The sequence below is a fragment of the Numenius arquata genome, chromosome 12 (assembly GCF_964106895.1).
Source record: "Numenius arquata chromosome 12, bNumArq3.hap1.1, whole genome shotgun sequence".
Lineage (NCBI taxonomy): Eukaryota > Metazoa > Chordata > Aves > Charadriiformes > Scolopacidae > Numenius > Numenius arquata.
This window is the reverse complement of record NC_133587.1, coordinates 2,825,852-2,850,507: the sequence shown is the minus strand read 5'-3', so window position 1 is coordinate 2,850,507 and position 24,656 is coordinate 2,825,852. Positions and strand designations below refer to the sequence as shown.

General features: G+C 47.0%; 1 protein-coding gene across 1 annotated transcript in view; it reads right to left on the bottom strand.

The window, feature by feature from the left end:
* Positions 1 to 21,620, bottom strand: part of COL9A3 (collagen type IX alpha 3 chain) — a 35,206-nt gene extending 13,586 nt beyond the window's left edge. The window contains exons 1-19 of the mRNA XM_074157105.1: positions 21,558 to 21,620; positions 20,219 to 20,287; positions 15,764 to 15,799; positions 15,076 to 15,147; positions 14,256 to 14,309; positions 10,162 to 10,197; positions 9,721 to 9,744; positions 9,125 to 9,178; positions 8,432 to 8,485; positions 7,642 to 7,683; positions 6,185 to 6,241; positions 4,808 to 4,861; positions 4,283 to 4,336; positions 3,714 to 3,767; positions 2,885 to 2,938; positions 1,495 to 1,548; positions 1,042 to 1,095; positions 685 to 738; positions 27 to 80 (exon numbers count right to left, since the gene is read on the bottom strand). Of these exons, the coding sequence (XP_074013206.1) occupies positions 27 to 80; positions 685 to 738; positions 1,042 to 1,095; positions 1,495 to 1,548; positions 2,885 to 2,938; positions 3,714 to 3,767; positions 4,283 to 4,336; positions 4,808 to 4,861; positions 6,185 to 6,241; positions 7,642 to 7,683; positions 8,432 to 8,485; positions 9,125 to 9,178; positions 9,721 to 9,744; positions 10,162 to 10,197; positions 14,256 to 14,309; positions 15,076 to 15,147; positions 15,764 to 15,799; positions 20,219 to 20,287; positions 21,558 to 21,620 (993 nt within the window). The remainder of the gene's footprint in view (positions 1 to 26; positions 81 to 684; positions 739 to 1,041; positions 1,096 to 1,494; positions 1,549 to 2,884; positions 2,939 to 3,713; positions 3,768 to 4,282; positions 4,337 to 4,807; positions 4,862 to 6,184; positions 6,242 to 7,641; positions 7,684 to 8,431; positions 8,486 to 9,124; positions 9,179 to 9,720; positions 9,745 to 10,161; positions 10,198 to 14,255; positions 14,310 to 15,075; positions 15,148 to 15,763; positions 15,800 to 20,218; positions 20,288 to 21,557) is intronic.
* Positions 21,621 to 24,656: the final 3,036 nt, after the last annotated feature.

The window sequence follows — 24,656 nt, the reverse complement described above, 5'->3', positions numbered from 1 at the left end:
GTGACGGGTCCTACTGCCATACTCACAGGGAGTCCGTTTGGTCCCTTCTCTCCAGGAGCACCCATGCGAGCTGCATCACCCTGTGGATATCGAGAGGTCAGGTGGGACCCTCCGGTACTGGAAAACGGTCTGACACAGGCAGGGGACACATTCCCAAACAGGCATTTGTAATAGTCTCCCTCCCCAGGACCAAGAACCCGTTGTGTCTACAGAAGGTGGGCACCCACTGAACGCCCAGAGCTCCCAGGTATGTCCCTTGTCCCCTGGCAGCTCCCAGCCTTCCTTGAAGGACATGGTCCACGTTCCCGTGGGATCACCATTCAAAAACCAGGCAACTGGTACCTGACAGCACTTTGTCCACAGGCAATTAAAATAAACAGATGCCTCTGTCAACAGCTCTGAAAAGGCATCTCTGAAGGCCTCGAGTCAGCCAATAGGAACCACAAAGTCTAGGGACACGGTTGAGTTTAGATCATATGCGCGTCTTCTTTCTTTAGGGAATTTCCTTGGGATTAATTAACAGAAGCAACTTCTCTCTTCTTCACTAGTTATGCTGTTGGAAAGCTCTTTAGAAGCAGAAGCTTTCCAGTCATACTCTTTCTTGACAAGCACCAGCAGCTTTGCAATCCACGTGGGACGCTAACGGAAGTCTTTCCTGCAGCGTTTAAGTAGGACTTTACAAACCTTCTCACCATCGAGTCCAGGAGCTCCATCTCGCCCATCCTTGCCAGGCATGCCCTGCAACCACGCACGACACAGGTTAAGGCTGTGGAGCAGATACCATGGTTTGCAAAATACATTCACATCAAAGAACCCTTTGGCAACGGGTCCGACCCCAGTTAAGCTGCGGGACGGGGAGATTTTTCATCCACAGCAGTACAACTGGGTCTGGTCCAGCCAGGATTACACTGAAGGTTACACAGACCCACAGAGCAGAAGTTTGATAGCAAAGACTGTAAAACACAAGATTTCTCCTATCGTGTTTTATCTCACCATCCACAGGCAGAACAGTGAGACTTGCATCCTACTTAATTGACTTACAGGTTCTCCTATGAGCCCACGAGCCCCCGGGTTTCCTTTTGGTCCAGGTCTACCCTAGAAATCAACAAGAAATTCCGTGTTACTCGGGACACAACCCTTAGGAACAATCAGTCAACAAAGACAACACTCAAAACTCTGTGGGCACATTTCATTCAGCTTGTGCTGGCTCCTGTCCTGTTCCTGTAGGTACAGTGGGTTCACACCAGAAAACTGGCCCAATGCTGGGAAAATTCTTGGTCGTTTCAAGGGATGGAGATGCAAGATCTGATCCCTGTGCTCCAGAGTGTAAGAAGCACTTAGGCATCTTTAATAAGACTTAAAAATCTCATTTTTGAGAGGAATACTTTCATCTCTTTTAAATAAAGGGAGGGCAAGCCATAATAAACACGTGAAACGGACTTCTTTACGCGTCACATCCAAAATTTGAGCAGACGGGTGTTTTTCTGCACTTACGGTATCGCCTTTGGGCCCCCTGAATCCTTGAGGTCCTTTGGTTCCTTGGGCTCCCTGGGACAGAGGAGGAGAAGTCGTCAAGCACCTTCACCACGCAGTGACAAACGCTAACGTTTCAAGGGTGCAAATGAAGGTTTTTGCGCTGTTTGCTGCCGTCAGCAGAGACGGGAGGGCGCACACTCCCGCAGGAGCTCGGCTGCACTTTCCCAGTTCCGCTCTGTAATTCCTGACACACAGAAGAATCGCAGCAGGGACTTCGGCAACAACCCCTCGGGGCAGAGACCATCTTCCCCCTCGTTTAATGAGGCGTTTTCTTTAACCGGAACCAGGGTAGGAGAAGAGCTTTAATATTTACTGTCTAGATCTTGCTTGGCTTAATTAAACGTTTGGCAGACAGCAAGCACCTCGTTTTATTTTAGTTCAGATGAATTTCTTCTAGAACTGCAGAGACTGGGGAGGAGCCCCCAGGGGGTGGTGGTGCCTGGGGGTCAGTGCAGATTGCGGTGTGTTGGCTGGTGCGGGCAGGCGAAGGCGTCTGGGGTCGAGTGGCTGTGATATTACCCACACTAAGGAGAGGCTGGGGGGCAGACCAGTGGAAAACGCTCTTAGAAAAGGCCGTAATGCTGGGATGAGGTCTCATATTTGGGGACAGTAAGGAGGGTACAAGGCTCTGCCCAGATGTAGGCACGTGGTTCAGTGTTCTACACTTCAGCCCAGAGCTCGGCAGAAGGCTGAGGACGGCATCTTTAATACACAACCTTCTCTGCTTCTAGCAAAAGCCCTTGAGAGCTGTGGCACGAGGGAATAGACCAAGATTTAGATGAGATCTGGGGAAGAACTTCTTTGCTGTGAGGGTTGTGAGACCCTGGCCCAGGTTGCCCAGAGAAGCTGTGGCTGCCCCATCCCTGGAGGGGTTCAAGGCCAGGCTGGATGGGGCTTGGAGCAACCTGGTCTGGCGGGAGATGTCCCTGCCCAGGGCAAGGGGCTGGAACTAGATGGTCTTTAAGGTCCCTTCCAACTCTAACCATTCTACGATGTCAGCTCAGGACAACGCTTACTGATTCTTCTTCAAAACCCCCCTTTCCCAGGAACACCACAGATGTGGAACACCACTCTCAGGGAATAGCAGCGAAGAACAGAGGGCAATGGAAACGTGGTGGGCTTATTCTGGCAGGGGGTACGACGGAGGGAAAGACATCAAGAGATCCAGGGCAGGTGAAAAAACATCGCTCTAACTGGAGGGAAAAAGGCAGAGGGAATAATCTGGTGGAGATGGTCAGCACAGCCCCCCCTGTTCACCGGCAGCAAAGAGTTTAGTGCAGGAAGAATAAACGTTAGGTTTCGGTTGTGGAAGGCAGGGCCATGGGGATGGTGAGCAGCAGATACATACAGCTTTCCCTGGAGGTCCTGGGATTCCAGGTGGCCCTCTGAAACCGATGTCACCCTGCAAAGAATAATACATCATTGTAACGGGGTGGTTGGCAGAGGGGGAAGTAACAGTATCCCCACCTTATACCGCAATCTAAGAAAACACACAAAGCCCTGGAAAGACACCCCATAGTTGTTGCTACCTTCCAATACAGTCTGGCGAAAGATCCCCCCCAAACAAGCAGGTTTTCGCTCTGGATCCCCCCAGCATTGTCTCTGTGATACACTGATATCATCCCTGGCCTCGCTATCTTGATCACACTTTTGTTCCTAAATAAATGCATGGCTTTATCAAATTCCAACCCGTTCAGCCTCTAGGGCAACGGTCAAGGGACTTTTTGGCAAAAGTCCAAAGCCACGATGAGCTGGAGACTGACCCTCTTCTCATTGAGAAGACTCTTCACATCCTGAAAGTCTTTGCCCACCAGTGATTCTTTGGCTTTTTCTTGTGAAGGGACAGAACAGAAAGTGAAATGTTCGTGAAACGTTTCTCGGGTTTTTTTGTGGGATTCTTTAGTGTCGTCAGTCCCGCAGGGACAGCACTTTGTCCCTCTTGTCCGAATCCTTAAACCAACGCTGGTTCCTGATCCCATTAACCCCTCATGTGTGTTGGCTCCTCCTGCCTTTGGAAGGTTGTTCTGCTTGGGGAGGCGCAGGAAAGAGCTGCACTTTGCATCTTTACAAGTTCCCCAGTGGTCTCCAGTAAGGACAAATGCCACCTGGACCTTGTACGAGAAAAACTGGTGGTGGAGGGGAAAAAAAATAAAAAATAATCAAAAGGTTTTTCTTACTCTGTCACCAGCTGGACCCATTGGACCAGGGAGGCCTCTCAGTCCTCTTGGGCCCTAATTAAGAAAACAAATCAGTTAAAACCCAATCACTGCTAAACATAAAACAGCAGAACAGCATGATGTAGCCACTCATCAACACAGAGAACATTAAGAAGCAGTGAAGAGCAGCAGAAAGCTCAATCTTCTGATGCACAAACAAGACATTTTCCCCTTCGGTGATGGGCTCTGAGCAAGTGACACTGGAGACACCCCACGCAGAGAGGCATCTGGAGTCCTGCTGTCCCCAGCCAGCCCAGAGCTCAGCCTCAGATCCACCAAAAACTGTCCAGGGCTCTCCTGGAGAACCAACAAGACAGTGGCTGTCACTTGGATGTCTCGTCCAAGGCGAGGTGCCAAAAGCAGGACCTGAATTAAAGCTCAGTGAAACCAGCACCATTTGTTGTTTCATCAGCATCGTCACATCTGTGGTTATGCCAAGGCAGGAGCTGTTTGTGTAACACACGGTGATTGATAGCACCACTGAGTTTCAGGGTAAAAAGGTCCCAGGAACTGGTCTGACGAGATGTTACCTGCAGGCCAACACTGCCGGGGATGCCTGGGGGACCAGGGGGGCCAGGGTTTCCCTGGGAGAGAAAAAATTAATTAGACAAAAGGCAAGACAGCACAACGCTGCCAACCCAAAGCCAGAAACCTCCCCATCTTATTTCTCCTTGAGCTCCCTCCCACCCAGATTTCTGCTTCAGAATTTGCTTCTCCTTCACAGGCAATTTCTTCTACGTGCAAGAACACTTCATCAGTCAGGAATTTACCCATGTGATTAACGTAGGAATTTTTTCCTGAGCTGACATCCCTGCACATGAAAGTTCACTTATGGAAATGATCTTAACAAGATTGTTATTGGGAAGATGGATTTTCTTGAAGCATTAGCACACAGTCACAGATGCAGAGCAAGGGAAGCCAACGCACTTCAGTCATGGTAACTCCTTGCTGTTCAGCCAACTGCCTCATCCCTCCCTCTCTTCTTGAAGAAACTACCCGTTATGGTGCTTTTAGAGAGAAAAATCCTCCCCCATCCCCCTTAAACTGAAGTTTACCTTTTCTCCGTCTTTTCCTATTTCACCAGGTTCTCCTTTGTGACCAGTGTGTCCCTAGAAGTAAGAGCTCCAATTATTCACATTCCAGTACAGGCTTGTTTCAAAATTTCAGTTTTGTGAGACACCTCTGAGGCCTAAACCCACACAACATGAATGACTTACTGGGAAAAATAATCTATATATGTGCTGTAAATATGTGAACGGAGGTCACTTCTGGGGTTAATTAGCCGTGCACCATTCCTGCGTTGGGTATCATTGCGCCAAAATTGATCTAGTTTCAGGAAATGCCCAGATTTAGTTTTCAAGAGTGACTTGCAGTAAGACCAGGCTACGGGTCTCCGCACACAATTCTCAATTACAGGTCAGGGACCAGAACTCAGTCCCCATTGCTTTTGAAAATGGGGCTGAGAAGCTTCTGAAAACCCTGTTCTGCATCGTTAACCTCCCTTTTCGTTTAAGTCATCTTTAACGTCTGCATCATCCAGCTTGCAATGACATCCACGTCCCACTGAAATCTTTTATATAAACTCAGATACAATTTGCTTCTTGGCTCCCCTCCTACTGTTGTGGGAGAGACCCAGAACTAATTTCAGCCATGGCAGATGCTATTCCTCACCACGCAAAAGGTCCTGTGCATCATTTGCATCATAATTGGAGACCTTCATGGGTTTTTCCATTTCATAAGCTATGAATTTTGAATAGCTTTTCCCTAAACATGGTGTATTTCTAACGATATTTACGACAGCCCAGAGACCAAACAGACCTGCAAAAGGTCAGTTCATGAGGAATTAGAGCATTTCCCGGGAGACGGTCCATCCATTGCCAACTTCTGCTAAATCCTGCTAAAATAACTTGAGTAACTCATTACTTCTGCTCACTGCTGGAGTGTAACTACTGCACAGCACTCATGTGAATCACAGTAATCAAACAGCTCCTTCCCTGTCCCCTCTGAGTGAGGTCTCCTGAGGGTTGCAACCTAGAATTTATGTACCAGAATCAAACAACATAAACAGAAAGCTGCCTGCTGCTACACTGGGTAGAAAATGACAATTAAATTGTACGCAGTCATGCAAGTTATGGCTTGCTACAGTAAACCGTGTATCTCTCCGTGTACAGGGTCTGTGAGCGCAATTTAAGAACTGCTGAGATTTTTTTACAGCTCTCTGAAGTCTGAAAAGGCAGCACATCGTTCTTGAGGCAGCCCTGAACCCCTGCTCCCTGCCTGCTCCTGGTCACCAGTTGCGCCTCACGAGGCTCGTGTGCTCTTTTAATCTTTAGGCTTGTCCCAGGCAAAGGGTTCAATTTCATTTGTAGGAATAAATGGCCGTAGTTGAATCTTCCATCTAACTGCAATATCCTGCAAGGTATTTTTCTTACCTTGAACCCTGGCATCCCTGGGGGACCTGGAGGGCCCGGTGGGCAGAGAGCTGGGCACTGCAAGGAACAGAAACAGGCTTTGGTTCATCAAGCACAGACAGCGCAGCCAGGGAAGACGGTTTCATTGCTTGGGAGAGGTGAAAAGGTCACGTGGGTTTTGGCTCTAAATTCACTAAATTTAATTCATTCATAGCATCATGTACTTCCTGGCATTTCCCTACGAAAGAGGGCCCTAAACAGGTCCTCAGGCCCCCAGTAACCCATCAAATAATGATTTATGGTCTGCTTCACTTCGAGCATGGGCTGTGGGGAATTCTGAAGGCTGACAGTGGTCCACAGTCCAGAATGTTGGAGAACCACAGCTCCCCGTCAAGCTGGATGGATATCTTGTAAATTGTCAGAAACACATTTAATTCTGTGCGTTCATCGACCCCTATTGATTTCCATTAGACAACTCGCCTACCCGAAACGAGGACAAGCACCAGAGTTTATCAGAAGGGGAGCCATAAAAAATTGAATCCAAATACCAATGAGCTGGTAAAAATTAACCCAAATACCAGTAAACTTGTATCTGCAGATGTCTAGGGGTGGGTGAGCCCCTGGTGGGAACTCCAGTTTGACTGGGAACAAACCAGAACATGCGTGGAAATTTAATGGGGACTTAAAAGGCCATATTCTAAAAACTCTAAATAGGCAACAAGATTTTCTTCTACAAGTTTTCTTTCATTTGTTTGTTTTTTCTTTTAATAAAACCTCAGGCAACACCTCTGTAGCAGAAATTTAATTTTCTAGTATATTCCACAGGGTAACTCAAATTAAACTTGCAGAAATAGTATCATTTTCTATTAACTTCCACGTGACTTGCCAGAAGGCAGCTAAACTGACTCTGAGCTTTTTTTGGGGCGCGCCAATTAGAAACCCAAAGATGCTGTCACAACAACAGCTGCGAAATCTGGAAATGTCACTTCCATCGTTCCCAGACTTAACGCTCCTTTCATTCCCCTGAAAGAAAGGAACTGAGACTTTCTCCTAAGGAAGGAAATCTAAACAAAGCATATGCCCACAGGAACCCAGTGCCACCATCCATGGAAATAAACAGCCCAACATGCACGACCTTTTCTCTTGCAAAGCGGGACTGGAAACAGATGCATGAAAAGCTGTTGTCATTTACCAAATGCTAAAAGTTGTTTTGTAAATTAAGAATGTATGAAAAACCTGCATTTTGGAAAGCAAAGATCAAGGGAAAAAATCAGCACTAGCATTATCTACCTCCTTGAAAGAACATTTCGGTCTCATAAATGCCCACGCAACGCCGATACGTGGCAGTTTAGACCCGTGTCTGCAGGTCGGAACGCTGCAGGTTAAATGGTCCGACAGTCACCCAAGATACTCCAACGGAAAGTCACATCAAGGGTTAAACCAACAAATATTTTCATGCTACATCGAGGAAAACCTACCTGGAGGTCCCCACCACCATCGGGAAAGGTGCCTGGAAGACCCTGAAATTCATGAAATGTGGTCTTTTAAATACATCAAGACAAATTCCAGGAAGAAATAATATTTCTAGAAAATGCCCTTTACAGCCCCAGCTCAGTTGGATCAGCATGAGGCAGATTCCCAGCCCCACAGCGTAAAATACAGCCCCTGAACCCACAGAGCGCTATGAACAGCATCGGTCCTCAAAACAGATATGTCAGGGGTGCAATTATCTTCTGGAGATGCAGAGATGAACTTGGGGAGGGTGATGAAGGTGATGAAGGCAGCAATTTGAGAGGAGCAGCTGTGCCCGGCCCTCCTTCAGACCAGGGAGGCTCCTTGGGAAAGATCTCCCCATCCCTCTAACCCTCCAGAGATACCACAGCAAACCCAAACCAGTGACTTGCTGGTTTCAAGCCCCCCTTGCTGGCCCTACAAGGACACATCATGACCCAAGCATCCATATAAACCTCCAGAGACCAGAAAGTCCACCTTGCAATCCATCTGTGCCATAAAGCCTGAATGCCACTGGGTTCCTCCACCCACACAGCACAGCCAATTAACAGGAGATAATCAACACGCAGAAGCGCAACCAGTGAGAAGTCATTGCTCTCCTTGGGGCACAGTGTTTAGGGCCTGCTGAAACTTAATCCCGAAAGGGAGTGCTCAAGACAATGGCAGCAAATAAAACGTGCACGTTCCGGCAGCAAGAAGAAAATTCTGGACTCCTCAGGGGAATTTTCTCACATTTATTTGCAAGTCTCAACTTACGGGAGGTCCGGGTGGTCCAGGAGGCCCTGGGAATCCCGGCAGACCAAAAGGTCCCTAAAAAGAGAAAAAAATAGTAAGAATTTCCCTTCTTGATCATTTAAATGAAAATGAAAAGGGAGAGGAAGGGTGGCTACCAAACAGCACTGCGTATTTGGGAATGTGGGGCAAGATATCTCTAATGGCACTAAGCTGCACCTTTCTTTCTGCAGAGGCTTCTAAGACCGCAAAGAGAACAGCAGAGGCATCTGGAAGAACAGGGATTAGGATAGAAGAACATATCCCTGCTTTCGCTGGCTCTGCACACCTCCAGTGGAGCTGTGGGCACCCAAAACCAATGGCATCCTTCTGCAGAAGGAGGTCCCTCCGATCAGACCCATTCTTTGAGGATGCTGAAAGCACCCTCCAGTCAGTAACTGACCTCTGTTCTTGTGACACTGGCTGCTCTTTTGGCCTTACTCATAGTTGGTAAAGGAAGATACGGCTGCAAGTGGTTGCACATCTTTGGCATTGCACTGGTTGACTGGGGTGACCCTACACAAGCTGATACAAGGAACAGCATAGCCTGTGGGCGTTGGTAGAGCCTGTAGTGTCTTCACGCTTCCAGAATGGGGTAAGAGACTAGAAATGAACCTCATTCTTCTGTTGGTTGTGGAACGTTCAGTAAATGAGGATCAAATTGTAGGAGAAACTCACAGGAGGACCCCGAAATCCATTTCCACCTGGGAGCCCACTGGGTCCTGGAGGGCCCTGTTGAACAGAGAGAAGAGCTTTACACCCATGGTGACCTCGCAGAGCTGCCAAAGCCCAGGGGCAAACAAACAGTCTGGCTGTACTCATTTGGCTAATCCCCCTGAGGAGCCCAATCCTACACCCAGACCATCAGTTTACCAACACACATCTTCCTTTTTGCTCCACCTTCCCATGGAGAACACCCTTGTCATCATCGTACGTTGTCCACCATGGTAGACACAGGTGGCCAACATGGACAGGACACAGGGCACCTCTGAGATGTCCCAGGAACCCACCAAACAAAAGCTGTCCCAGAATTGGTCACTTCCAGCGATTCCAAGGCTGCTGTGCCTTGAATTGACAGCAGTGCCAGCTGCCCTGGGGTTGGGGTAAAAATCCTAAAAACCCAGAAGGCTGCTGACCTGCCGGACCCCACATCCCTCTGCCCAGCACAGGAGAGGGGCTCAAGGCCTAGGATGGGTTTGTAACACTCAGGGGATCCAGTAACACCAGTATACTAATTTAAACCTATTTTTTTGGAAAAGAGACTCATCACTTACTGGAGGTCCTGGTAGTCCTTTGCCCTGGAAGCATTTAAAACAGTAATAGATGTTAGAAACTGAGCATACAGGAAGAAAAGCAAGCCTCAGAAAATGCTGCTTAATTATTTTTTTTCTTGTAAGTTCCCTTAGCACTCCCCTGTCCCCAATTAATGTAATTTGCAATCAGAGCAGAGCTGGAGTCTTGATGAATCCTTTTGTTGCCTCTAATAATTTGTATTCCCTTTACATCGCTGTTACCTACAAGACATCTCTAAGTAAAGCCACATACGGTGATGTGACAGTGGGACACACACATTTATGAAAACTACATCCTAGTTTATCTACTTTTCCTTTTTTTTTTTTTCTTTTCATTTTTATTAAACATTATCTATTGGCTAATAATTTTGATAGCATTTGATAAGCTAGTCTTTAACCCATGCAGGTCTAGGAGTTACTTACAGCTGGTCCAGGTGGCCCAGAAGGTCCCAACGCACCCTACAGGAATAAACCAGAGTAGAAATTAGCAGGGACAGACCAGAAACCTCCACGTGGGCAGACATCAACACCCACTCTCCTTGACACCCATCTTTGAGAACTCCAGCAGTGTCCTATAGTCACAGCACACAGCTGGAGATGCTCAGCTGAATTCACAAATACAAGGGTAGAAGCTTATGGATAACAACTCTGTCATTCCTGATTAACTACTTGATCGGAGAACATTTTAAGACAGAACTGGCCCCAGCAACTTTCTTCACCATTTGCTGGGCAAGAGAGAGCAGAGACTAAAGCATGAGCTGCTCCTAAAAGACTAATCAGACACTTCTGCAAGTCACAGCTGGCGTCAGATTAGTCTCCATGAATATTTAAAGGTTCATAAATTGAATTTCATCCATTTGAAATATTCTCATTCATAATACTTCCATGTTATAGATCCAATGACTAAATTATCTGAAACTATTTACAAGATTTGGACTCTTCCTAGTGAATTTATATTAATTCATACATTTTCCCTTCAAGCAAAGACAAAGATTTGGCAGCTTCTGCCTCTTCACTAGTTTCCTTGGCAAATCCCCAATCTCCTTTTGCATTCTTGCTCTTAAGCTTGACTAGAGTTTGGTGATCTTATGTCTTAGACTAGAATTAAGTCATCCTTGAAGTTGTTATGTTCCTGCTTAACTAAAGATAGTACCACAGACAGACTGACCTTCCTAATCCCTTTGTTGCATTGCAAAGATGCCAGCGTTGGCTGGGAGACTGTAAAATTAATTACAGGTGGTAATTCTGCAACAGAAAGTGAATGGAAATATAAAAACAAACAAAAAAACTCCCTGTGTGGTGCATTGAGCTTGGCCAGCAGCTGCTCAGATATCTCTAAGAGCTACTGGGTGTGTGTTGTTGAGTGATGGTCTTGGGTCCGAGAGTGGAAAATATCTGTTGCTGTGGCAGGGAAAGGAAAAGGGGACAAAGAGGGATTACAGCACGAGGTTTCCTCAGTCTCTCACCAACCCAATTGCCCAAACATTCTCCAAATGCTGCACGGAAGCATCTCGTGAATGGTGTCCTGAGCTGGAATTAAATGGTTTCTACCCCTAGGACCACAAGAGCCGGGCAGACCTGGAAAATCTCCCAACACGCTGCTGCTTATTGTGATCCCAGGGATGATTCCAGCCCTTTCCTGACGTTCCGCCGTACCAAATGAGATTAGAAATATTTTCCCTCGTTAAGCTTAAGGAGAAAGATACTGGACCCAAGGGCTCATTAAGAGCAGTCTTGTGGGGAGAGGGCTGTAATCCAATAAAAATCAACTCTGCTGCAAATGTCAGCTCATTCCCTTCTCGGGCTGCAGGTTACTCTGCTTTTCTCCCAGTCAATTTTATCGTTAGGTTGAAGTCCTCGCAACTGCTGATGGTTGTAATGGACAAGCTCCTGTAAAGAAATCATCAAATTCCAGGCACCTACTGACCTACACCCTAATCCTGCCCCACCGAAACCAGCTGTAAAGCACCCCCCTGCTTTGGCCCACATGCCAAAAGGTTGGCAGATGACCCAAAATTGGCACTTTACTCCCTTTAGTTTTGATATCTCTGAGGGTGTAAGGTGCAGGACACAGCAGAGAACGTTCCGGGTACGGTAAAAGATCATCGAGTCCCTGAGCGACCTGATGTGACTCCATTAAGCTCAGAGGAGAGGCTGTAATTTACACCTCGATTTTAATAACATTGTCTGACTCAACTCATTCTCCTGGTAACAATGTTCTTTCTCTTTTGATTAGAAAACAATCTCGCCATAATTTATCGCTTTAAAATGATACATTTTATGAATATACAACTACGGAGCACAGGAAATACTTGATTAAAATGACATTTGTAAATAAATATGAATAATTATGTTCTCCTTATCGCTTATAGTGTAAAGCGCCAAACTTCAAAATGGCCTTTGAGAACTTTGCAATGAAGGACACCAGTTTCTAGCACTGAGGTCAGAACCCAGCTCGTTCTCGGCTAAAAATGAAAGGTTTTTTTTAATCGAAAAAACCCACACAGGCTTGATCTGATCAGCCTGTAAACAGAACCATGAGAAAAGCTAATGGATGCTGATAGCGATGGGAGTATTTAAGATAAAACCCATTTTGGTATGCTGCCTTCACAGCGCTCTGCCACGAATCACTGTTGGACTGGGGAACTGTGGCACAGAGAGGAAAATAACTGTTCAGCAATAATGTATTACCAAAAAGCGTCTTCCCTGAGCCCGCTTCTATATGCTGAACACCTTCGCTCTCAGATGCTCCAGTTCAGAAAAATATGCTTTCTGAAAAATATGCTTATTCAGCAGAAGCCAGAGCGTTAAGCATGAATTCAATCCCACAACAGTCAGTAGCCACCTGCTTATTTCAGTGATTCCTGAGACTGAAATATGTTCTTAAAGCTGGGCAGAAGAAAGCAAGCTGGGATAACAATGCCCTCCTTTTAAAGTGCTAGAGATTTACAGGTTTTAATTTTTCCGGGCTTTTATTAGACCAATTAAAACAATTTTCCAGACGGATCACTGACCTTGAAAAGCTTCCCTAAATGACAACAGGCCCCAGGTTTGCCCCATGCTGACAGCCTGGGTTACGAGACATGGGAAAGCACGTCAAATCAGAGGACATAGTTACGGTAACTGTGTTTGTGTTCTTCTACTTAACAGCTGAAAAGGAAGTTCTTGTGCCCAGAAATTATCTGCTCAATTACCCTGCAAACCAGGAGCTTGTGTGCTAAAGCAGGCACGGGCAAATACTACCACCGAACATAAAGCAGGAGCACAAAACCGCTCAGTCTGCCGTGTGTGGTCCTGGACTTTTCTATTTTAAAAGCCAGGGATCAGTTCCCTGAAGGTGCTGGACTCTTGCCACAGACTGTCTGAGAGCGGTCAGGATCTCATGGCCCTAGATCTCCGGGGACAAGGATGGGCACGAGGACGAGCAAAGGAGATGGTTTTTAGAGCAGTGCCAATGGATGGAGACTTGGAGCTACGACCCAGACCTTGGCTCCTGCCACTCAGTTTTCCCAGTGACCAAGGAAACTTTGTCTCACATATGGGAAAGGAAGAAGAGCGGATCAAGGAAAGGAAGAAGTGTCTTTATCACTCATCCCCTTTGCTAAATGAGACAAACTCACAGAGTTTTGAGCTTTGGGTAGCTCCTTGAGGCAACGAATGGATTATTGAGATATACTGCGCATGTTAGGAAAGTCCACCTTTTCTAACCCCTGCATGCTGCGACGTGTGTTCAGCCCATCACTGCAGCCCCCGCTTCAAGAGACCAGTAAACCAGCCATGGGTACGAGCCTTATCTTCCCTGGGAGACAGGAAAACAGCCGCGCTGGATCAAAATCTGTGCCGAATGGCTCACTAATGTTTAGTTCTTAAAGTCACGAGGAGGCTTAAGTGCCTTTCCAGCCCCATTGTAGATGATGTGAAGGACATCTGTAACACCACAGGCACATCTCTATGCCCGTGGTGCCCCTTAGCAGAGCTGTAATATGCAGGAAGCAAGAAAAAACTCTTATTTCTTGCTATGCTGGCTGGGGAACTCTGTGTCAAAGCATCTAATAATGTCAGCCATATGGACAGCCCCGGAATCAACAAAAGGCAAAAGTTAAAACAGTTAATAGACAGTGGCAGTAATTATAAACGTAACGGAGCTGCGTACTCAGGCTGCAAATAAAGGCCAAATTAGCTTCACTTCCATAAACTTTGTAATTAAGTCTATCAACAGCCTCAAGGAACTTTTTAGATACTTGAAATATCACCAGAGCTGTTCTGCTCTGGTACCCACTGAACTATCCCAGCCCGTTCAAAGCCATGGGAAAGAAAGACGGATCTTACGCCTTTCCCAATGAAAAGCTGTCTGAGGCTTCATTTCAAGGGTCCAAGTATTCTGCCAGGGTTTACAGATAAATAAGCCATTGTCATCAACACTCAAATGTCACCAATTTACAAAGGAATGAGAAATCATCAACACAAGCAGTGACAACGTTCGTTTAAAGGGACTCGGGATCTAATGTGGTACTCACACGGTCTCCTGGAGGCCCGTTCAGGCCAGGTGGGCCATCAGTTCCTGTTAAACCCTGTAAAAAAACCCAGAAAGAGAAGTGTGAAATCGGAGAAATACAATAATAAGAGCTGTAGGAAGTCCCTGTCACCAACAAAAATCACCCGGATGCCAAGCTCTCAGGAAAGCCCATTTTATTTCTCTCTGTAATTAATCACAAAGGGAAGGACCAGAAGCAAATTACCAGTACTGTTCCTTGTGCACTGGAAGTGTGGATGAACACCACCACGCAGTCTCGTTACTGGTGTTTGCTGATTTGCAGCTGAGCTGTGGAAGCTGACTGAACCCTGCCTCTCGCCCGATGCAAAAGAAAACGTCCTGGCAAACACCTTACCCACGCTCGGCTGCCACGGCAGTAGGTTGGTAAGCTGGGAAATCTGACTGTGTGCAGTCACCTCTCCAGAGCCGTAGGGCAAATCCCAGCCCAGTGACCAGCAAGCCCCAGCTAATAGGTGTGACTGGATTTCTGAAATGGGCTCCAGCAATATCAACTGATGCCCACGTCTCTGCCCAGCGCTCCTCTGAAGAACCGCAGCGCTTCATTATGAGAGTGCCATCCTGTCAGTCACACACCTCAAAATTGTTCTCATACTCCTTAATTCAATCAGGAGATGCTTTCAACTCTTAAAATTTCTCCTGATATGTAACATATATATGTAGATCCAGTACCCACTTTGCTTCTCCAGCAGACACAGAGAAAGGTCAATGAGACGCTTTGGGAAAGCACCCGTGCCCTGTGTGAACTATTTAAAAGGTCTAAGAGAAGATGACAAAATACTCACATCCACTCCAGGAAGGCCAGGCAATCCGGCTTCACCAGCTGCTCCAGGCTTCCCTGGTGCACCTTTTGGCCCCTAAATCAGATAAAAAGGCAATTCTTTTTAACATAATAACAAGTGAAACACGGCATGTGTTGATATGGGCTACAAGATAGAAGTTTATTTGTTGATGTGTTAACCTTACACCATGGAAGAATTCCTGCAGAGATATGAAACTTGCCATGAAACCACATCCAAACTCTAACTACGTTTCAAAGTTTTGGCTCAGTTCTCTGCAGCTCAATTAATCATCTGCAAATACAATTAGCCATAAGAGGGATAGGAAAGGATGGGGTAAGTGACCCAAAGCAAAGAGCTGTGCCACCTGGTACAGTTTCCAGGACCCTTCCACAGACCAAGGAGCTGAAGCAGACTTAGACCAATGCCAGAAATAACCACGAGCGTGTGGCTGGGCACCAGCTTCTGTTATACTGGTGATGGGCCAGCTTTATTTCATGCATATCCTCCCCTAGAAATGGAAGCAGGAGAACATCTTTGTCCCCAGGACCAGCGCTGAGCGTCTCCGCTCCTGTGTGCCCCTTATGGGAATTCTGCTGCAATCAAGAGGAAAACCAAGGCAGTATGTCTTAGCTCTTGCACTGTGTCCCTCGCAAAAGGATGAACAAGTGAACATCAACCAGAAGATACTTACTGGTGGGCCTGGCAGACCAGGAGGACCCGGCTCTCCCTAAATGAAAGAGAAAAGACATCAGTGTTAGTTCTGAACCTCGACTTCTTGTGGACTGTTTGCAAGAGCTTCCCAACCGTCACAGAGCTCAAGTCTCCCTTCACACCCACTCCAACATCTACCACCCTCATCCTTATGAAGCTGATGCTCTGGATCAAGGACAAACCTTTTCCATGCCTACAGTAGCAGATTTGGTGAAACCCACATCCTCCCAGAGAGGACGCATGCTTCTGAACAGAGCCCAACACCTGCAACCTTTTCCAGATGCGCTTAGAAATTATTTGCTCTTGGGCTTGTCTGCAAGCGGGGCAGAGAGGAAGGTGGATGGCTACTACCAAGGCTTTCAAACATATTTCTGATGAAACAGAGGGATACAGGGATAAGCTCCAGGTACCCAGGACACACTATGAAACTGTGGTACTACCAGGAGCTGGGGATATCAAAAAGTGAAGAACAAACAAACTGTCTACAATGATTTTCTTCATATGACTGAACTTTGACAGGAAAAGCAAATGAACAAAGCCCCCAACTGATTTCCACCTAATCCAATTGCACAATCTGGATTAAACCCAATTTTTATAAAATATTTCAAAAGCATTCATTTTTTCCTATCCTAATGGAAAGCAGCTTTTAAGAACAGCATTAAAGGTGTTTGGGAGACAATATTTTAAAAGTCTTTGAATCAGTTCTTCTAGCTCAGCCACCTGGAACATCAGTCAGGAGCTTGCGTGGACCTCAGACAAGATATTTGTGTTTCGTTCTTAGGCCCCGAAAGAGGCAATCATTTGTGAGCAACTGGAGCTTGGTTTCCCATCTCAACCTGCAAAAAAATCACTTTGTGTCCCAGTTCCAGACGTCTGGATAGTACCCTCCCCTCCTGGCTTGAGGATAAGTGCAGTAAATTCTGTGAAAGACCCAGGTATTGCGGGCGAGCAGAGGGGAAGGGGCATGTTGATATCCTGGAAGAGGAAAGTCTATATGGAAAAAAGGTGGTTATCAACAGAGCGAGGCCAGAAATAACACCATCCCCACCGTGGGGCTGATAATTAGGAGTTGGAAGGCAGTAAGAAGAAGTGTGGAATTCATAGCATGTTTCTATATTGACCGTGTCGGCAACTGTGAAGTCTGTGGGCAAATCTCTCAAGACTGGCTGCCTTGATTCGCTCAGGCCAGGATTTACGTACCGCTCCGGTGACCCATCAACGCACAGACCAGAGGGTCGTTCAACAGAGGGATCTTTGTGCCCCGTCTCACAGAAGCAACGCCTTTGCTGTCCTTTGCCCATGGATTTTCCATAAATAGTTCACGTTATCATAGGTGGGTAAGGTCCCCTGCCAAGGAAATGAAAGGAGCAGTTCTTTTGCAACGAATGGTTTGAGAAGGCAGCTAGAAATGGCAATGAAGGTGGTTAACTCTCTCCTCCATCACTCGAGATTCCCAGCTCCTTGCATTTTTTCTTGCCTGTGTGACGGCAATCCATACAGCGAGGTCACAGCATCAGCAAAGGCTGTTTGGGACCATCTTGAACCTTGATCCCGCCACCGTGGACCCCTGTGGGACTCTGCAGGAGCACCAGAACTTCAGTCAGCTGCATCAAAAGCCTAATCAGTGTTTATACCCCTTAATTCCAGATGACTGGGAATTAGAGGCAAAGGCTGTCAGCAGAAGGCGATGCTCTCCTGGTGCTACACCAGAGGGAGGGAAGTTTACTCTTTCTTAGCAAGTCAAGCCAGGAGATGGAAAGTGGGGGTGAAAAAAAAAAAAAAGCAAGGTTGATTTTTGAAAAGTGACAATTGCTTATTAGCAATTTGGGGAATTACATCCCCAGAAATAATTCACAGGAACTTGTCGCTAATTCTTGCCATCATAACATGCTGTTTCTATTCTTAGGAGAGAGAGATTTTGCTTGTTACCGATTAGGAAACGTGAAGCATGTTAAAGGCTGTAATTATAAAAGATTTCAGAGAGACTCAATGTTGCGGCTCTGGCTGAAAAGCAGGAAGGAAAGCAGCAGCTTCTAGAGATTGTGCTTATGGGGTTCATCCAAGGTTTGTTCGGAGATATCCTGAATAATTCAGCTGCACGTTATGCACCACTCGCGGCTGATGGTGAGGGACTGCTCGACACCTCGGCAGCGCTCAAAGACCATCCAGCGACTCTTCCCACACAGCGTCCATCCAAAGCCATCTGTGAAGATGGCCCAGCTGGAACAGCTTAGAGAGTTCAGGAAACGTGCATGGATACAGCCCAGGAAAGTTCTGATTGGGGTTTAAAAACAAAGTCTCATCGTTAAAGAAACAAAATAATGTTTTCATTCTTTGGAGTGGTAGAATCGATACTACAGCTCAGGCTCCACACGATCCTCTCCATGTAGCACTATGAAAATGCAGAGCAGTGCTGGATTTTATATGCTGTGATTTTTTGGAGGGTACTGCCAGAAAAATGGTAGCCCTTAACCTGGGAGGCTGTATGACTGTGCTCAACACCAGCCACAGCCCTGCATCTCTTCTCCCATACCATTCCTTACAGGACTCCGTGTCCTGATGAGCAGCAGAAACCATCCCCGAGCCCGTCCCTGAACAGCTGGACTACGAACGTGAACCTGACAACCTACATCCATAGGAGAGATGTAGATCAAGTCTGCTCAAATAAGAGACTATTCCTGCGTAGCCAAAACTCCAGGCTCAGGCTGAGACTGCAAGACTGAGCACCTTAAATACTTTAACTCAGCCGTTTGATTTATTAGGACTAAGTTCTTCATGTTAATTAGATGTCGCTATTTGGTCCTGTCCCACAGGGAGCCTTCCGAAGCCTTCAGCAGAGGATGAAAGGGCGTAAGTTCACGTGACCAACATCTCCCCGGGCTCCTGTTTCTGAGAGCAATCAGAAGCGATGCTGCTGCTGTTCCAGAATTAAGGTGTAAAATATCCCCTAGAAAGCAGGAGCTGAACGACAGAATCAGTTTCTTTCCGATTGCCTGCACGCAGAAGTTGGTTACGACCTGAAGTCTGAAGGGCTTCATCCCTCCCAAATTCTTCTTCTCCACTCTGTTCAGAAACGCAGCCACCCTTTCCTGAAGCCCACTGGCCACATCAATGTCCTGCCACCAACATCAACTCATGTCCTTCACCCTCTTCCAGGGCGTCCCCTTAAGCCTTTTATCACGCCATGAAAAACAGCAGAGAGAAACCACTGAGGTACCAGCTCTGAACTTTTCATGCTGCAAAACCAGAGCGAGATTTTCAGTGAAAGAGCCTCCCTGAGTCGAAAGGACCCTTTGGAGGGACTGGCTGCAAATCAATGAGGTTCTCTCTTCAGCCCAGCCTTGCTCACAGCCACTATGAAACCTCACCACTGCACACAAAAAAGCTCCTTGTTCACCATATACCAGGGAACTCGTAGATCTTTTTTTAACCTTATCCAAAAGAAAGTGTTCTGCATGGGATGAACAGATTTTTTTCAAGGTTGCTTAAAGGCCCAATTCCAATAAACTTGCTTCAGACGAGCTTTAAAAAACCCTGCCCTATTCCTTAAGCAGCTTAGAGAGACAAGCGCAACCCAAACTGAGTATCGAAGCGGGAATTCAGCCTTTTGCATTTGATGTGGTCTTGTTGAATGTCCGTCTGATGCTCTTTTTATCCTCTATGGGACACAATTCAGGCCTTATCCACAGACATAAAAAATTTTCATTTCTATGGAAACATCAATTAAAAGTAATAGGACAAGTTTTTCTCCTCCGTTAAGTCCTGCAGTATGTTGTCTTCTACCTCCGCAGGAGGTGTATGTATAAGGAACTGCCTGCTGAAATAAAGGGTGCCCATTTCATTTGCCTTTTGTGCCATTAAAGGCAACTCACGTCTGGCAACACACGAGCCAATGTAAGTTAGGGATAGTCATACTGACAACGATGAAATAAAACAAATATAATTCAGAGCAGTGTCAGCAGTGTCCAGTGCTGCGTATTTGAGCTTCTTGGAGCCTCTCTAGAAACATGGATGCTCTGATGGGTCACGTAAACCTCTCTCTCAACTACAGAACATGCAATGAGTCCAGCGTACATCGCACCCACGCACTCAACCTTACGTCTTACCTTCCCCTTCCTCCCTAGACACCAAAAGAGAAATATTCTACATTGCAAGCGGGGTCAGGAACCCTTGTGCATACACTGTCTGTGTCCTGAACTCTCTCTTGAGATGGGAGATTGACCCTGCAAAGTACCCGAGGCCACTCAGCTCCTCCACACACTGTTCTGACTCTTGCAGAGCAAGGTCTCTGGTGAGTAGGCTAGTTCTCCAGGTCCTCCATCTCTGAAGGGTGGCCCAAAGGCTGGGGAGAACAAGAGCAGCTTTTCTCTGCTCAGTTGGCTCTGCCTCTGCTCCACCCCTCACCCGAGCCTGCCCACTGCTGTGCGGCACTCACATCTATCCCGTCCTTGCCGGATGGTCCAGGGGGTCCTCGTGGTCCGGGAGGGCCTTGTGGTCCTACTCTCTGAAAGGATTGGGGGGAAAAGGAGAGAGAGAACAGTTTATTTTTGCATCAGAAGAAACAAGAGGGCTAAATCAAAAAGCAATGGCCAAGTCCTACAGCATAACCCTATATCTGTACTAACCCTCCATCCCCGAGGTCTCCTGCCGCCCTGGGTGGGCTCGGAGGAGCTCAGGATCGGTGCAAGGCTCTTTGGAAAACCCTTCTGCCTGAGCACAGGGCTCCCAGCTTGTTTAACTGGTGGTTTACACTGGGAATCAGAGCTGGCCGCTGGGCAGCAAATGGGTTTGATTGCATGGGAAACGGTTCTCGCTGCCTACAGGGATGTTTCGTTTGGGGCAGAGGAGGAAACGCAAAGCCCACGGAAAATAGGTGCCAAGTGCTTGGCATTAAAAATTAATGTATAGTCCCAGTCTGATGGGGTGGTGGAAAAGCAAGACGGACACCGTTGAAGACAGAAGGAGAAAGGGAAAATCTCCTCTCTGAGCAGGATGCCGTTTGAAAATCTGGGATTTTGGAGGAGGTCTGAGGTGGGGGAAAGGAAAGAAAAGTCCAATAAATGACTTCTGTATGGAAAGGGCTCCCGAGAGCAACTTGCTGTAGCTTCAGTGAACAAAGGTTTCATTGTGGAAGCAGCTCTGCTCGCAGCAGATGAGGGCAGCTCCGAATTCCCAAGCCAGGCTGCAAAAATTCCTCACTAACACAATGAAAAACCTCACCGAGGAGTTACTTCCCCAGGCAATAATATTAACACCATACAGGGAAGCTTAATACAGCTTCACATCTGAAGTGAACAAGGGTTAAATGCGCTATTTCATAAATGTAAAATTTGAAAATTGATTTGAGGGAAGGAATAAGAAATTCTCTGATTCAGATGAAGACCCAGATCAGGAGATCAGTCTCACTGGCAAGCTACCACTTCACTGTAAAAGAAAACTGTTTCTCTCACATCAACAGGTCTCCCCTTTCCCAAGGCTTTCTCTCTCGTAACTGCAGCCCTGAGCAGGAAGACAATACTTTGAACAGAAAGTTTAAAGCAGCAGTTTCTACACACGAGGATACGCTCTCAAAGCCTTCCCATGCAGGTAAAAAACAGCTGTGTTTGCCAGGCACTCTCTGTGTAACAGCACAAGCAACACACACATGTTTTTAATAAACTTTAGACTCTAATAATCTGCCTATTGCCATTTCATCCTGCAGGTAAAACAACTGCAGTATCTTTTTCGCTTACAGACCTTTTTCTTGAGCATAATACATAAGTGAGGCTTCTTACCTGGGCAGACGCTGTGGCTAATAGCCATAGGAACAGAAGCCCGAGAGTGGAGAATCCAGCCATGGTGCCCAGGCTCTGCCTCTCCTCGTCCCTCCTGGGCAGCCAAACCGTTTCTGCTCCAGGGTCCGGCAGATCCCTCCCTCCTCCTCCTCGCCTCCAGATAAACCTGCGGCTCCAGCCGGAGGGCAGAGCTCAGGAGCAGAGGCAAAGGGGCTGAGCTGGGAGGAGAGGGGAGGTTTGGAGGAGGAGGGGGAGCTGAAGGCAGGCAGAAGAGAAGCTCATTCACGTCCTGCTGGGCAGCCCCAGCCCTCAGCAAACAGGGAGGGAGCCCACGGAAGGGCTGGACTCGCAGATGCGCCACAGGAGCAAAATCCGGATGCTCCAGCTGGAGACACAAAGATGTTCCTTAGGTCTCACCTGAGGCATTTCTCAAAGCCCATCACTGCCCCAGACAGATAAAAAGCATCAGAGAGCGAGAGTTACCCGGTGCCCGAGGCTCCCTAACTTCACTGGAGAAACTAATGTACCTGCAACGAGTGCAAATGCACTACGGAGAAACGCACTTACTGCTCTGCGAGAGGGTTTATTAGCTCTGGAGGCACATTCACATCTGCTGGGTTTTTTTCAGGGAGATCTAAAGAACGCCAACTGATTTCCTGGGAAAGTGATGAATCCTGACCAGGGAACGGACGCTCGCAGACAGAAACAAGGAGGAAGAAAAAAGGAGAAACATTCTCAGTGCCGCCAAAAAAAAAAAAAAAAAAGAGGAACTTTGAACTATTTGCAAGGAAGGAATGGGATGACAGTTCCCATCAAGGTGATCCCAAACAGCAGTATATTCACGAAGACACAGCTCCTGCAAATAGCTTCATGCTTCTCTTTATCAACTAAAGACAACTTCATCCAAAGCAGGGCTTGGAAGCGGAGAGGAACAGGGGAAAGATTCATCGGGAATGGAACGACACAGCTCGTTCGGTTAAGCAAGAGGAGAGGAGGAGTGGAAAAGCAAAGCTTAAAAAATGAAATACCAGGTTTCAGTTTGGCATCCTTCTGCCAGGAGGTTTCTGTGAGGACACAGTGTGTGTCTGTCCAGCTCCCCAGCAGCCAATATTCCACCAGCCTCGACAGAGGGATCAAGGGCTCAAAGATTTACCAAGTTCCCACAAGATTTTGCGGACCGGGCAGCTAGGGAAAGGGAGTGTGTGTCTGTACATCTTCGGATGGCTTCAAAGTAAATCGAATTTTATTAGATACCCCAAACCCCACCGAGGAAGAGCAGCACAGTCGCAGGAACTGCTCCGCAGAGCTTGTACCTCCTCCTCTGCTCTGGGACCAGCTGATGGTGAAAGAGAAGGCAAAGCAGATCCAGATTCCTTGTCCAGGCATTGTCCACAAGGAGCCAGGGCTCGTCAGGCTGCTGGAAGCTCAGCCTGCTTTTGGCCGTCAAGGGAAGAACCCGGGAGCATTCAACTTCATGCCCACCCCACAGGACAGAGGAGGAACAGTCCTTCACTCCTTCTGTGTCCCCAGGCAGAGCTGAAAGGACACAGCCACCTATGGAATCATCACCACCAACACACCCTTGTGCTTGTGTCCTGGAGAAAAAGGTCCACTAAAGCCCCCATACACAGGAGAGCCCCAAGAGCTGCTCAAAAGCAAGGTCCTTGTTAGCTCCACAGAGCATCTCCACGCACACTTGGGAGGACGGCAGCACCAAGCCAAGATGGGGCATAGAATCATAGAATGGTTTAGATCGGAAGGGACCTTAAAGATTATCCAGTTCCAACCCTCCCTAGGGTGTTCCAACCCTAGGGACACCTCCCACTAGACCAGGTTGCTCAAAGCCCCATCCAGCCTGGTGAAACATCATTAAACAAGAAGCATGTGGCAGTGGGGAGTGTCTTTTCCCCACAAACATTCACTGGCCACATTTTACAACGGTGGAGGAAGACTGAGCATCACCTCCACATGGACCAAGCAGCAGAGGTTTATCTCGTGGTGAGTCTACCAGACCTCTGCTGGGGACTGGACCGCTCGTTGGAGGTGCCCAAGCAACAGCAGATGTGTGGTGGCAGTGGTGGGGCAGATGTATGGTCACATCCTGCCCTCAAAGACAGAAAAAACAAAAGTGGAAACTGGGATGCACTAAAATCATGCTTTAATAGGTGACATTAATGGAACAGACTCCGATACAGCTCATTGCTGGAAAACATCCTGTGAACTCACTGCAAACACCCACAGCCCAAACTCTGAACCTGACCACGACAGGGAAGGGTTTGGGTTGAGTTCTCCAGACCAGGGCTCACCGTGAAATCCCATTTAACACAAAACCAAACCACATCTCACTGTAACAAGATATATGATTTATGCCCCAACTGAGCACATATTCACAATGAAAACTTCATTAAATAAGAAAATTACTATAAATCTGTACAAAAGCCACAATTAACAATTTCTTATGAATTTTTTATGAAAGAGTTTTCACTCAGTATCTTCAAGTATTTATACCTGTAGTTAAGTGTATTCTTATTGGTGACTTATCTCCATTCGTTCATAAGAAAGAAAAAGAAGTGTTTTAAAAACCCTAAAAGCCTTTTCCAGCATGTGTGTGAGCGCTAGATGTTAAAGCCCGCAGACTTTTATTCCCACACACGTGTACACAGCACGCTGGATCAGGACCTAGAATCTGGGAAGGCAAGTCACCCATCAAATTCCTTGAAAGATGAAGCTTTTTAAGAGCTGGAGGAGAGAGGAAAGACATTGACATTGCACAGGCTACTGCTTCTGGTCGCTGGCAAAGAGGGGGAGCCTCTAGTCATCTCCTACACAAAAACAAACAGCTCCTTAACCGCCCCCCCCCCCCCCAAACTAAAACAAACAATCTGAGCAAATGGCAAGTCCAGACCTTCTGGCTGTTGGAAACGGGTTTCCTCCGCTTCATGAAACGGGTCCTCTGTTGTAAACCTCTAGGAGCCAAAGTGCTAAATTGTTTAATGCTCCTTCGGACTTGGTTGAACACTGTGTGAGTCGGGCAGAATAACTAACGGAGGGTCAGCAACTTTAAGGCAGGCAAATAGCTGGCAAGGTTTGCAAGTAAAT